Source organism: Lichenostomus cassidix, chromosome 5 (assembly GCF_008360975.1).
Source record: "Lichenostomus cassidix isolate B80296 chromosome 5, HeHo_3.0, whole genome shotgun sequence".
NCBI classification, from domain to species: domain Eukaryota; kingdom Metazoa; phylum Chordata; class Aves; order Passeriformes; family Meliphagidae; genus Lichenostomus; species Lichenostomus cassidix.
The window spans coordinates 32,617,907-32,632,659 of NC_139486.1; the positions used below are offsets into that span (position 1 = coordinate 32,617,907).

Genomic DNA, 14,753 nt, shown 5'->3' on the forward strand with positions numbered 1-14,753 from the left:
GGGCCGGCAGGAGGACACGCGATTGGCTGAGCCCGCGGCTTGGACCGCCAGCCGCCAGGGGGCGCTCGAGGGGAGCGCGGCCTCTCTCGCCTCGGCGTCGCGGCGCCTGCGCGGTGGGGCGACGGCGGCCGGGCGCACGCGGAGGCACGAGCCGGGCCAGCGCGGGACTCCGGGGCGCGAGCGCAGCGCGGGACCCCCTGGGCCGCAGCCAGGTACCGCCGCGCGCCCCGGCTCGCGCCCCAGCTCCTCGCGGGCGGCGCGTGGCGCCCGCGGCCTTGGGGACCCGGCGGCGCTCAGGGCCGCGCCCGGCGTGACGGCACCGGCACCGCGCCCGGAGCTGCGGGCCTGCGGGCCTGCCGCCGTGCCGCGGATGGGCTTGCCCCGGCCTCCGCCCCCGTGCGCCAGCGCTCGTATCGGCGGCGCGGGTCGGGACCGGCTCTGTGTCCGCCGGTTTCCGCAGAGGCTGTGCGGCCGCGAGGGCCGCCGCTGAGGCGTGTCCAGCCTCTGGAAAAGATGATTTCCAGCTTCGGCGCGATGGGCGTAGTGTTACTCCTGGGGATCTTCCGCGGAAGGCCAAAATAAAAATCCTATGGCTAGATAGAGGAGTGAAGTATTGCGTGTGCTGAGCGGTGTTTGTCCGCTTTGGCTCGGGTTTGTTGCTTTGCAGTGCAGTTTTCTCATGTACCCCTTAGGTACCTGCAGGATCAGCAGAGCTGCACTAAGTGGGCTAGAAAGACGAACTGTAATGTTTTCCTTTTTAACCTTTGATTTCTTCGTTCAGCTTCAACTTACACAAGGTTATACAAAACTGACTTCAGAGTGTTTTTATAATGCTTTGCTAGTCTGTATTTCCCCTTTTTAAAAATTAGGAGTGGAAATAAGGGTGGACATTGTCTTCTGCATTGCGTGGCCATGTGTACATAGCATTTGGCGTTACCTTCCTACTCTGATTTTAAATTTTCCTATAGCTAGAAAGCATTGGCACTGCTGTAAAGATCGTGACAAAAATATTAGAAATAGTGACTAAAACCTTCTGAAGGAATGATGCATTTGAATTGGCATCTTCAGCTCCTACAGCTGTAGAAAATTTTCTGTGTGAAACTTCAAGGTATAGACAAAAGGAATTGAACAGTTAGAGCTTTAAGAGCATATGGATTCATCATTAGAAAAATGAAGCAGTTTTAAGTGTTCCTTCTTACCACTACTTCATTATGAAATGTTATTTTTGCCCATATTTTTGAATGTGTAATGAAAGAATTCTGTTTTTTCATGTGGTTTTGTTGGGCTTTTTCCCCTGTTGACTAGCAATCTGTTGGCGGGTTTGCTTTTTTTGCCTTTGCACTTCAGGCCAGGCTAGTTCTGTTCTGATTAATGCCTTTGCTTTCTTTGCTGACAGTTGGCCTCCAGAGCAGGTCTTGCAGGATTACTCCGAACATCTTGTGCTCAGTTTAAAAAGTCATCTACTGGAGCTTCTCCTCAGTCCTACAGAAGCTTCCATCTGCCTCTTATTTCCTTAGCTTCACATACTGTCTTACTATGTGCATACAAAATCCTTCATGAGCACTGCAGGCTTCTCTCCTGTGTCCTCATGCTCTTACAATCCAGTTGATGATCATTGAGAGTCCCTTCCAACTCAGAATATTTTATGGATCTGTGAAAATATTATGCAGTCTCACGAATTTAGATGAGTGCAAGATGTGCAGTGTCTTTCCACCACTTGAAGAAGCCTTTCCAGTGTGCTGTGTATAGGTAGCATGACAGTTGAAGTGGATAATGAAGTCTGGGTAGCAAAGCTTTTTCTACGTTAATGCAAAAAAATAGCATCTTAGCAAATGGTTGTGGTAGTAGTACTTAAAATACAAGTTAATGTATTATTTAATTTAGTTTAAAACCTAAGCACGACCTTATCCTGATTGCAACTTTCTCTGTCACTGTTCCTGTCTATCCTCCCCAGTCCGTGCTGATTTATTGCCATGTTTGTAGAAGAAGACAGTGATGTACTGTGAAAGAAAATCTTTGTTTTTCTGCTTGAATTCCAGAATGCCGGGACTAAGCTGTAGGTTCTACCAACATAAATTTCCAGAGGTGGAAGATGTAGTGATGGTCAATGTTCGGTCCATTGCTGAAATGGGAGCCTATGTCAGCCTGCTGGAGTACAACAACATCGAAGGCATGATCCTCCTCAGCGAGCTGTCCAGGAGACGGATTCGCTCCATAAACAAACTCATCCGGATCGGGAGGAATGAATGTGTTGTGGTCATAAGAGTTGACAAAGAGAAAGGTATTGGGGGATATGGTGGGCTCTATCAAGATTGAATTCATAGACAGAAATGCAGATGAACAAAGCAGTTTAGGTGTTTGTGGGTTTTGCAAGGGCTATGTTTTTGGGGGCACTTAAACAAAACAGACCATCAGTGACCATACCTATGATCGTTCTTCTGTTCCTCTGTGTCCTTTGGGAATTGGGTTAATGAAAGTGAATCACATCAGTAAAGATTTGTTTAATCTCTGTCCTCACCAGATCAGTCACTGAACTATAGTGAAGTGGAACTTCCTTTTGATATCTATGTAGATTTTCTAAGTCAACTGAAGAGAAGGATCATTTGCTCTAAACATAAAAATGTAGATGATAAGCATTTAGTGCTCACCATCCATCCTGTTCATTAACAAGTCTGGAACCTACTCAGTCAAATAGATTACAAGTATGTAATTATTGTGAATTCTGTAGGGTATGAGTTAAGATTGTACAGGCAATTTTTGAAGTTTTTTTTTAATGTAATTTCTACTTTGAACATTCCAGATTTTGATAATACTGTTCCATGAAATCTCTAAAATCTATATCCAGCTATAAAGAAATAATAAACTCTGAGTACATCTCCTGGACATGTTACTGTTGGTATGATGTTTCTCAAGTAATATGCTTTTCTAGAATACTTCTGAAACTGCAGTTGGCTCTGAGAATAAATAATGAATGACAGGATAAGGAAAAGCAGAGATGGAAGAAAGACAAGCATAAACTTATTTCAGATAAATATGAAGTAAAATAAGTTTCCCACCATCTCTAATGAAGTTATACTTTTACAAATTAATTTTGTTCTCATATTAACAGAGAAACACACCTGGAATTAATCTAGTGGTCTTTTATTCAACTTATTGAGGAATCTGTAGTTTGTGAGAAATAGGTGGAGGCCTTTTCTAATTTAAAAGAGAGTCCAAAAGAAAATTTTCATGGGCAGTTCTTTCAGGTGAGCCTATTTTATTAGGAAACAGTTCACAACTAAGCTGATGGGATGCCAGCCTTGAATTAAATTGTGTTGAGCACTACGAAAATATGCATTAAATTTGCTTCATTGTATGCTGGTGTGATGTTTCTTTCCCAAACTGTGTACAGAACCATAAAAATGGATCACTAGTTGCTGAGATAGTAGGAAAATTTCTTCAAAGTTTGCAGAGAAAATATTAAGGCAATAATTTAAAAGAATGCTGTTCAAAAAAATTGCTATTGTAAGTATTTACAGTTGGAAAAGAATTATATCCTAATTTGCATCATAATTTGCTCAAATTCATAAAGATTTGCTCTTGTTTTTCTCTGTAGCAACAGACAGGGATACTGTAGGCAGTGGGCAAATCTTGAGCCAGAGGATTTGCCAGGTTCTTCATGAGTTTCTCTTGAAGGAGTTAGACTCAGATTGCACAGTGGCTGACCCTTTTAAAATTGTCTTCCCCAACAGGATATATTGATTTGTCAAAAAGAAGAGTTTCTCCAGAGGAGGCAATCAAATGTGAAGACAAATTCACAAAATCAAAGACAGTAAGTTGCCTTTCTATATTCAGGCACTGTGTATTTCCAGCTTCTTTCTTGAGCAATCAAAATGTGCAGACATAAGATCAAAATATTGTGTTTGTGTATTAGGCATACTCTGATTCACATTTACCCTTGCAAAGATATGTAACTAGCTCATGATTCCATGAGTAAGCTGCTTATTAATTAATTAATAGATCAAGAAAGATGGTGATTGAGAATTTACGATGTAAAAGGTTATATTTAAATGATCAGGAATCCAGAAATACGTGCTGATTTAGCACACTGTGGGCAACTTTTTATTGAAAAGACATGCAGGTAGTTTCAGGCTCCCATCCTTACTTCTGTGTCATCTTAACACTTTGAAGAAGAAATTTTTGTCTACTTTCAGTGTTTGGTTTGGGTTTTTGAACACTTCTGTGTTGTAGGTTTACAGCATCCTTCGCCATGTTGCTGAAGTCTTGGAGTACACTAAGGATGAGCAGCTTGAGAGTCTCTTCCAGAGGACTGCCTGGGTATTTGATGACAAGTACAAAAGACCAGGATATGGTGCTTATGATGCATTCAAGCATGCAGTCTCGTAAGGAGTTCTTTTATACTTCTAGGGGCTTACTTCAAATGGCAGAGAAGTATTTCCTGAAATAGATCCATCACCAGTTCTTTTGGGTTGTTTCATTTGGTTTCTTTCCCAGAGTCACTATGGAGAATATACTGGTCAAGTAAATCTAGTAAACATTGGCATCAGTCTTCCAGTTGCTTGTTTTAGGTTTCTCTGTCTTACTGTTTTTTTCAAGTTCCCAATGCTCTTGAGAAAGAAGGCTCAGAGGTGACTTGTTTTTATCTATTTTTGAGTCTGCCACTCTGTGTATGTCAGGTTTTTAAAAGAAGTAATTGAATCTTATATGGAGAAATACCAAGGTATCGGTGAATAATGTTTTAAATATAAAAGAGACATGATTACGAACACTGAGAGATTTTTATTACTACAGATGAGCCTGTGATATTTCTAACAGAGGAAGAACCACTGGTCTTGGTTTGTCTGTTAAAATTTGCCCGTTTTTAGTCCCAGGCAAATTTTAACAGAAATACTTAGCTCTATATTTGAAGACATTTCTATTCAGAGCTGATTGTCATTCTTCCACTGCACAGCCAGATTTTTTCTTTTTTAAATGCAGCAAGCTGGCTTGTTACTTCTCTACAGTTCCAAACTTAAATGGGATCATAAACTTAGAAATGGAATTATGAACAGAAAGAGGTGGAAATTGTGATACTAAGGAAATACGCACTGAGATAGATAGCTTTTTTTTTAATAGAGTCTGATATTTTCATTTTCTTTCAGAATTAAAGTATTTGGTTTCCCTCTTAAGAATCTACTGTGAAATTGTCAATCGTAAACTAGATTTCTCATTAAACATTTTCAATTTTGCCCTTTTATAGTGCATAAGCGTGTGAATGATAAACCGAGGTTGAACGCTAGATGGCAGTAACGAGGCTTTTAGAAATGGCGACTTTAGGATGCAGGGCACTCCGTAGTATTTTTAATTAGCTGAAAACCAGCTCTGCGTTTTGGGGGCAGAAACAGTTTATGTCCTCATTTAGACTGAATGTGTTTTGTTCTGTATAATAATGATTATTTTCTGGTGTTAGCAAATTTACTGGTAAAGGGGCAAATCTAAACACATTGCTGTAACAGGAGTTGCAGATCACTCTTAACTGATAAATACTTAGTTAAACACCTGTATAATAGAATTTTTTTTAAAGACCCTAGTTAGTCTGGCCGTTTTAGCTTCACTTGTGTACTCATGAAAATTTCTGAGCACAGGCCTTTTGTTCCTCATTTGGATTCAATTTGGAGCACAAACTTCTGAAGCTGTCTGTTCTCAAAACATCTTTCCATCAGTAATGCCTTAAGATTTCTGACAGTGGATTGCAACTTCTATTTGTTCCTGTTGTCCTCCTACACAAATGTATAGCAATGGAGCAGAAGAATGTGGGTATTACTGCCTTCCTATTCTTGCTGGAGTGCTGTGTGAGGTTTAGCATTCTTTCTAAGAATTTTACTTCTTTTTCCTTTCTTTGTACTGAGGATTAGTGTTTTGGAGTTTCACATTGCATGTGGCAAAAATTAGATAGTATCTTCCTTCCAATCAGTACCTTCCAATCAGTAAAAGTTAAACATTGGGAACCTATTGTTGAAAGCCTACCAAATGCTTTAACAGGTAGATTTAACAGGATAGTTTGTAAGTAAAGCAGAATTTGTATGTTCCATAAATCGCTTCTGCCATACAGGTTCATATTTTGGTCTGTAAAACCTGCCATGTTTTCTGGGTTTTGTTTGCTTGTTTTGCCCTTCTACTCTCTATACTTAATATACAAAAACATAAAAGATGATGTTTTATTAGCAGCAGAGACCAGTCTCTAGTATTGCCTCTTGGTTTTGGGCCATTTTATTTTGTGTTTGCCTGCTGGTAGTATTGTAGGAGATCTGGCATTTTTGTCAGAAAACTGACTTTTGTCTCTGCAGAACAGGAACTGTTTTTGTGAGGAATTTTTTGGTAATGTTCTCTGTTTCAGATAGATTTGGGATAAATTTAATACAGCACTAGAAAATTGTCACCACTTTTTTAAAGTAGAGCTGCTAATTTATATTGGTAAACAGTGGAGGAGTTTGCTTCCATGATCTCTGAATGTGAAACTATTACCTTGGGATTTAAAAAGCCTTTATCCTTTCTTTAGCCACAAATGTAGCCAGCAGATAAGTATCTGTCTGTGTTTCAGATACTGTTAAAAAGGAGCACAGAATAACACTGAATGAGTGTGGGTTACTTTGTAGAATGACAAAAATCTTGTGTTTGAGTTGAGTGCTAAGATAATTTAAAAACTCCAAATCCGTCATGGATTCTATTTCATGCGATATAAGTTTATCTTCACATTGAAGGAAACATAAATATCAAGAAACTGGATACTTGTCTCATTCTATTTATCATATGCAAATGGAGCTGGTGAGAAGTCATTCCTTTTTTTTTTTTTTTAATCAATCAGATAATTCCTTCCAGGAACAGATTTAGTGAACTACTTACCCGCTTTGTTTGCCAATAAGAAAAGCTTTGAAAATAGATATGTTTATTTTCTTGCAGTGTTTCAATGGTTTCTTTAAAAATTTCACTGTTTTCTTTGCCTAGTAGGTATCTAGGATTATTTGTAAGAATATAGAAAAATAGTACCAGAAGTTTAAATTGTGTTGTATTCCTCTTCTGTATAACTTCTGTAATGTTGCTTTGCTTGGCTCAGAGACCCTGCAATCCTGGATAGCCTGGATCTGACAGAGGAGGAGAGGCGTGTATTGATAGACAATATTAACAGACGTCTGACACCACAGGCAGTCAAAATCCGAGCTGGTGAGTCCTTCCCCTGTGCTCCTTGAACATGTCTTGACACTTAGGTTAGGATAGTGTGTCTTGTTGCTAACTATAAACCCAGTTAAAACTTAGGGTTCGTAATGCTGATATTCAAGTGGAACTGTTCAGAATTGACACCTTAATCAAGGATTGCATTCAAAATGCCTGTCTGGGTTCTATCCCAAAGTGCAAGGTGGTTTGGCTTTTCTTTTTCCTCCCAAAGTGCATATTCCTTGGGACACGAACTGGCTGTCAGGATAGATAATGCAGTCTGTCATGTTGCATTGGCACACAATGAAATTAAATGCTTTATAGCTATTACTGCATCTACAATATTCTTTTTCATTATTCAGACTTTTAAATTCATTGATTCCCTGACAGGATTATTGATTTCTCTGAGTACAGCTATAGCATATGCCGTAGTCATTTGTCCATAAACATGTGAAAATAGTATTTCTGGTGGGTTGATTGCAAACCATTCAGCAGGATATATCAGCTCAAGCCTAGCACATCTCTAATGTATGAGCTAGTTTGTCTCTTATTAATTTAGTGTGGGCATAAAAAGCACGTGACTGCATGACTTAAGAAGACATACTTCAAAACTCAAATCTGGCTGTACAGAACAGCCTAAAGGCACTCTTGCCATTAAACAGAGATAGTGTAGCAAAATCACATTGTTAGCTAGATTGAGAAATTGCCTTTGCTGTGCAAGTGTATATTGAAGAGCATTAACACTTGTTGATTACTGTGGAGAGAAAAGATAATCCACATGACACTGAAGTCAAGAAGAGAGTACAGAAAATAAGGTAATGTGAAATTCCTCTGCCTGTTGCTTTAGACTGCCAGGAATAAACACAGGCTTCAAAAATTTGATTTCGTTGCCATGAAAAGTGAATCTGCTTACATGAATAACACTTCAGCAATTTTGCAAATAAAGTTACTTGATGGGCATATTTTCTTACTTCCTTCATGCTGCCTATTTTGTTCTGATGGTCTAAGTCATTAATTTTGTCATCAGCACAAGTGCAGAAACTTGCTATTGGCTTCTGTTCTCATTCTGGGGCTGACTGGGATGGTCTTCTGTGAATTTGTTCCTGATAGCTCAGAATTAGCAGGGTTTTGTGAGTTACCTGGAAGTGAGACCAACTTCTTTGTGTAGCTTAGTGTTGTGCTATTGCTATGCAGGTAAAGAAATCTTTGTCTTTACACTGGTCAGGGTATTACAGATATGACCACCATTATTTCATGCCTTAATTTTCAAACACCTACAAAAGGCTATAGCTAACTATAATTCTAACCATATGTTAACCTTATAAAAATATATTCTAATGTTCCAATATATTCTAATGCTCCTCAAGTGATGTCTCTGTGCCTCTGTTGTAATTGCTGACAGAATTCCATAACTTTGTGGATATGTTCCTTTTCAAGTTTCACTTCTGTTGTTCTTTAATTTTGTCTTGTATTTATTGCTTTTATATCTTCATCTCTCCATCTGAAATACATAGTCATTAATGTTGTATTTATTGGATGAGAAGTGAATATGAGTGTATAATTTTGTATCCTGGCTATTTGAAGCACAATGTAAAATGATGAATGTCTAGAGAATTTTTTATAAAGACTTTTACGTCAACTTACAAGTCAAGCCAATGTAATACCTTCCTCAGATTTGAGAGCCTCATCCCTACTGAGGCTCTCACTGTGGATAAACATTGGAGGCTAAAAAGATTTATTAAAGCTTAAATATTTTGCAGCTTTTGGTACCAGTAAAACTTCATTTGTATTTCTCTGTCCTAGATATTGAGGTGGCCTGTTATGGTTATGAAGGCATAGATGCAGTAAAGGAAGCTTTGAGAGCAGGCTTGAACTGTTCCACGGAGAACATGCCCATCAAAGTGAGTGTCAGTCTTAATAATGGAATCAAAAACAGAGTTTTCTGATGCCCTCAGGGACCAGTAGTATGCAATTGCACTGGCCACATAAAGCCATGTGCCTGCCTTCCAATACTTCTGTAGCAGGTCTGTAACATACTTCTTTTCAGCTCTGTGCTGACAGTTCTTCCTGTGATTGTGCAGTGTCTTTCAAAGTTCAGGAAGTTGTATTTATTCTGTTCAATTTATTAAAGTCTAGTATTGGCTGTTAGTATTAGCACATTCCTTTATGCAGCTTTAAGTAGGGAGCAATAACTTTTATTTTCACACATAAGATTATGTAAAAAAAGGAAAGTTTGTTCCACTTACATTTGAGTGTTGGTAGAATGACTGCTGGACCCAGGCCTTGTTTTACTTCCCCAAAAGTTTTTGGATATTAAGTGTACTACTGAATAAGTGTTTTTAAAAAAACCCTTGAAAGTATTCTCTCATTTGAAAATTATTTTTTATAATAGTCTCTTGTAACAGAAGAGAAGGTTTACTTAATCAGTCACCATAAAAAAAGAAAACATATGGGTTGTAATGCTTTTAATTTTTTTGGTCTAACTAGACATAATATCTTTTCCTTTCTTACTGAGTTTGCTTTTACCCCCCAATCTTTACAATGTGGTAGATTAATCTGATAGCCCCTCCTCGTTATGTGATGACTACTACAACACTGGAGAGAACTGAAGGACTGTCTGTTCTGAATCAAGCCATGGCTGTAATTAAAGAAAAAATTGAGGAGAAGAGAGGAGTCTTTAATGTGCAGATGGAGGTAAGAACAAATTACATTCTACAATACAATTTTTTTCCTTGCAATATTTCTAAAGTAGAGCAAGATCAGTAACACTACAAGAAATCTTAGAAAAAGGTAGCAAAAAAATCTGAACCTCTGTGGTTCTGAAATAAACAAATGGCCAAAAAAATCTAATTTTCCTGGGTTTTATTGTGTGACTTCAGGATGTATTTTATCTCTTGCTCTTTTATGTAGAATGAGTCTACAAACACATGTGACCTTTCTTTCTGACAGTTTTCCATGTGTTCTGGTTTGGTTTTTTTCAGCCCAAGGTGGTTACTGACACAGATGAGACTGAGCTTGCAAGGCAGTTGGAAAGACTGGAGAGGGAAAATGCTGAAGTGGATGGGGATGACGATGCCGAGGAAATGGAAGCCAAAACAGAAGACTAAATGTTCTGGGATACTTGCAAGAGACATCATATGAAAAATTAGGAACCCCATTGCAAACACTCTGGACTAAATGTTTCCAGTATTGAAAACTTCAAAAGCAAATATTTGAAGTGTTTTCCCGTTTCAAAAAGACCAAAATGTAATAAGCTCTTCTAAATAACGTTTGGTGCAACAGCTGACACAAATTGAATCCTTCAAATGGAAGGTGCCTAGTCAAATTCAAGACACAGATCTGGCCAGGAGTTTGCAGCCCCATACTTAACACTTTTCATACATAACAATTCCTAATTGGTGATTACAGCTCAGTGCATCTGTTAATGATCTTTCCAGGGAGCAGCAAAAACAAGCAAGCAGAACAGTTCTATACAGAATGTATTTGAGCAAATATTCAATAAATTTCTGGGCTATGTAACTCTGAGGTTTTGGGTTTTTTCCTCCTGTCACATGGCCTAGAGTGGTGTGAATATAAAACCTGGAACAGTATGATCAGTGGGTGACTCCTTTTTAACACTGAAAGGGCTTTCTTTTGTTTGCTTTAAATCAAGCTGTGAATGAGTGGAACAAAATGTTTTACATTAACAAATGTTTTACTTGCAAGTTTGTTGATGCAGACTTGTTTAAATTAGCATTTCCATGGTTTATCATCTGCATTTAGGGTCTGAGAACATGAAAACTTTGAAAATAGCTTGTTTCCATTCCAATAAACATAACTGATTAATGAAAAACTACATATAGTTGCACTTTGCTGTGATAGGTGAATATAGCAGGAGCTTTAATGAACTTACTTCAAAATGGGCAGCACTGTGTGTGAGCTCACTGCAACATGACTTTCGGTTCTGCCTACCCTACATCCCATTTACACTGGACTGAGATACTCTAGAAAAAACCTGTTTATGTTTTCTGAAGAAGAGAAACAAAATGTGCTTTCTAAATTGGAGTTTAAAAAAGAATTTTAAAATCCTGCTTACCTTGTCAGTGGGAATTGAGGGGAAAGACTTGTGCTTTTTAAGTAACCTTTCCAACTTGCTAAGTTTTAAAATGTGTTCTTATTTTTTTTAATTGTCATGTCCCATAATGCCCATTTTTTTCTTAATATTTTGTGATGCTAGAGGAAAAATGCATGAAAAATGAGGCTTTGAGCCTTAACTAGGAATTCTTATTACTGCCGTGGTACAAACTTTATAATTGCTATGTGGTGTTGCCAGAAAAGGCATTCCCAAAGGGCATGCATATTGCCATGTATTGCTTGTCCATGCTCGGGTATCAGAGAAGTTCACATGTAACCAACTCTCATAGTAAAGCAGAGCCAAAAAAAGGTAAATAACTTCCAGTCTTTGCAGAACATTGGAAAATACTTGAATGTGCCATCGCAAGATGAAGAAAAAATTTTTGAATGGTTTTCTCAAATTGTCTTTTCAGCAGCTGTGTATAACAGGCTTGGATGGCTTGAAGTTGTGACAATGTCAGTTCCCTGTTTGAACAGCTCTTCCAGCTGTGCCCATTCACTAAAATAGTGATTTGACTTCCATTAAACACAATAGGTAGGTACTCAGACTAAAGAGCAAAGTTTTTTAAAACTCTGTCACCATGTGATCTCCATGTCAAAATAATTCTGTAAAGGAAAAAGGAATGAAGAGTGAGCCACATGTGCTCCTAGGAAGCTTGAAGGAGTGCAATGAAGGGATTACAATTAGTATAATCTGTGAGAGCTGCTTTGGTGTGTTAATAGGTGAGCATTTTTTCTGTCAGTAACTTTGGTAGAAGTTTGTTAAATTTCTTCAGTCGCTACAAGAGCATTTATAATTAGAGCTGGAATACTTGTGCTGGTGGGCACAAGTCTGAGTGCCTGAAAAAAATTACCAAGATGGTGAGGATGATAGCAAAGCAGGTTCAGATAAATGCATTTCAATCACTTGCCATCCTGGCAGAAAAAATCAGGCTCTCCCAATTTGTTCTCCCGAGCAAATTTCAACCAAGAATAAATAAAAGACACTGGTAGATCCTTCTCATGCATTGCAGAAGCGGGAAGGAGGAGGTGTAGGATGGATGCTTTGGAGGTCTGTTGGTGAGGATGTGCTGGGGCTCTGCTGTGCTGCATCACTTAAGAGATCTTTAGGAGTTGCTTAGCTGATACCTTGTGTCTCAACCTGTCTCTTTTTCTATTCTTAGAACTGCCTTTGCTTACCAAGTGCTTAAAAGGAGGGGTTTTTGTGAATGTCTTTGCTGAGTCGCTAAATCCAGGCAGCAGGTTCCTGCTGTTCATTAGCCTCTGTGCTGTTCAACTGTAATCACAAGGCAAATCTCCGCTGGCTGTAACGTAGGCAATTGGAGGGAACAGGTATACCTGTGGACAGGGTTTGGCCTGATGTGTTAATTGTTGGGATCTCAGTTTGACTTTCGTAACCCAAACTGGATTTTCTAAGATTGGAAACAGTTTTACTTACAACACCTGGTAAGAGCTCATTAATGCAAAAATCCAACCCAGCCAGGGGTATACTGGCTCAGGTCAGGCATACAGTCTGGTAACAGCCCAGTATCCTGTTTCTGATGAGAGGAAATAGTGGTTTCTAAATAAGGGGTGCTCTGCTTGCTTGGGGCTGTTGTGATTTGTCTAGTTTTAAATACCAATACAATTCCTTGCTGATTTCCCACTGATTTTGGCCCATGGGATTTTTTTTTAGATGCAATGGAACTGTTAAGTTTTTCTTCATAGCAGAATCTGCACTTTGATTTTTAAGAGTCTAGACAATGAAGCAACTGTTTCCAAATACTTCCGCCTTTCTACATTTAATTTTTAAATTGCTGTTATGTCAGAATACTATTGAATGCTTGTTGTCTTTCACTTTTATCTAGAAATGTTTCATCATGCTTTCTTTTGATGTGGTTTGTTTTCATCATAGTTCATCCCTAATCCACAAAAGGAACTAAATATTTAATGGGAGTGCTACACTGGAGGGTGAAGTCCCACGAAGCTGCTTTGAAAAATGTGGTGTCTGTAAAGCCCCAAGTCTGCTGTGTTTGACATGATGTAACACGCTGGGCATGGCAGAGCATGGCCGGGGTTTTCCTTTGGGCAGGTTCTCTGAATCAGCTGTGTGTGACTTCTTGAAGGACTGAGTGGGAGGTACCAGCAGGGTCTGCCAGCTGAAACAGCACAGTCTGTACTCAGAACTGTGGAGGCTGCTCCTCCCTCCCCTGTAACCCTGGGTAGCATCCTGTGGACTTGGAGCTGGTTCTTCCTGGCCATCCCAATCCAAATTCTATAACATATAAAGTATTTGGGGGTTACTTTGAAGGGAAGAAAATGTCAAGCACTCAAATGTTCTTTTTTTCTTACAATACTACACTGACACGTGGAAAACAGTCTAAAATGGATCTGAGGAAATGGGTATTCTCATCTTCAGTGAGTTTTAAGTCCCACAGAAGATTTGATGTAGAGCTTCCTGAATTTATACAGATCAAAGCATGTCCTTTTCCACCGGAAGAGTTCAGTGCCAGAACTTGCATTCCCAGCCCATGCATGAATATGGCAGTCCAGATCTACTGACTCATTTTGTACTACCTGACCCTGAAAGATGTGTTTACTCAGCCTCAGGGAGCAATACAGGGGCAGTTTTCCAGCCTTGATTAACTACAGAATGAGACTGGGGGGGAAGGGGCATGTGTATGATAAATATCCAAAGTATTGAAAAAATACTTTGAGTTGAAGTATTGAAGGAAGTGAAGGCTCTGTATAAAAAGCAGTTGATACAAAACCTGTTGTTTAATGACCAACTGAAGCAATGTTTGCTTCACCTTTCACCAGCAGTATGACAATAGTATTCTTTGTTGCTAATGTTAATTTTGCCAAGATCTGTGTGCAGAGCTGTGGGTGGTCTGTGTGCTGGAGAAAAGAAGCTTGTCAGATATTCAGCGAGGACTGCTTATGGAGTAATTCTGAAATCACTGTCTGAGTGAGAGCCCCCTGCAAGCTTCTGCCTGTCCTCCCTAGCATGAAATAGCACCTTGTAATAAATTGCCTGCAGTAACAAGCTGAACAATGTGAAGTCAAACCTCAAATACTAAATGGTGGAACACTGTATTCCTGAAGCTGGTTACATAAAGAGTGCATGTCCTGGAAATGCGTGCAGCAGTAATGCCTCTTGTGTACCTAGACTCAAGTTTTCTTCTTTTTTTTTCTCTCCAGTGTAAGTCTGATGTACAGAACACAGCTGAAATTTATTTTCCTTTTTTTTCTGCTGATTTTATCAGGCTTTTTTTCCCAAGATTCTGCTTTTGAATACAACTTTTATGTGCTAATATATATGTGTGTAAGTTTGTGTATATAAATATATATGCATATATATAGGCATATGTATATATACAGAGATGGAGATTATTTTTTCAGCTAAAATAAATACATTCAGTTAATTTCTGCTTTAAGGCTACAATAATATTTTTAAAATTACAAAACTT

General features: G+C 39.0%; 1 protein-coding gene across 2 annotated transcripts; it reads left to right on the top strand.

The window, feature by feature from the left end:
* Window positions 1–125: 125 nt before the first annotated feature.
* EIF2S1 (eukaryotic translation initiation factor 2 subunit alpha) lies at window positions 126–11,026 on the top strand. Of its 2 annotated transcripts, XM_085062112.1 has the most exons (8): window positions 126–212; window positions 2,040–2,281; window positions 3,732–3,811; window positions 4,231–4,382; window positions 7,094–7,200; window positions 8,995–9,092; window positions 9,742–9,885; window positions 10,173–11,026. In XM_085062112.1, exons 2-8 carry the CDS (start codon window positions 2,041–2,043, stop codon window positions 10,296–10,298), a joined length of 948 nt encoding a protein of 315 aa, XP_084918238.1. In that variant the 5' UTR covers window positions 126–212; window position 2,040; the 3' UTR covers window positions 10,299–11,026. The 2 variants fall into 2 exon arrangements, with proteins under 2 accessions (XP_084918238.1, XP_084918239.1); XM_085062113.1 differs by lacking the exon at window positions 126–212 and having other exon boundaries at window positions 10,141–11,026.
* Window positions 11,027–14,753: the final 3,727 nt, after the last annotated feature.

Bases quoted from the DNA above. Each gene is read 5' to 3' on its own strand.
- EIF2S1 (XM_085062113.1), top strand. From the start codon at position 2,041: ATGCCGGGACTAAGCTGTAGGTTCTACCAACATAAATTTCCAGAGGTG. The intron at 3,812-4,230 runs GTAAGTTGCCTT...TCTGTGTTGTAG, and splicing joins AATTCACAAAATCAAAGACA to GTTTACAGCATCCTTCGCCA. The intron at 9,886-10,140 runs GTAAGAACAAAT...TCTTTCTGACAG, and splicing joins TCTTTAATGTGCAGATGGAG to TTTTCCATGTGTTCTGGTTT.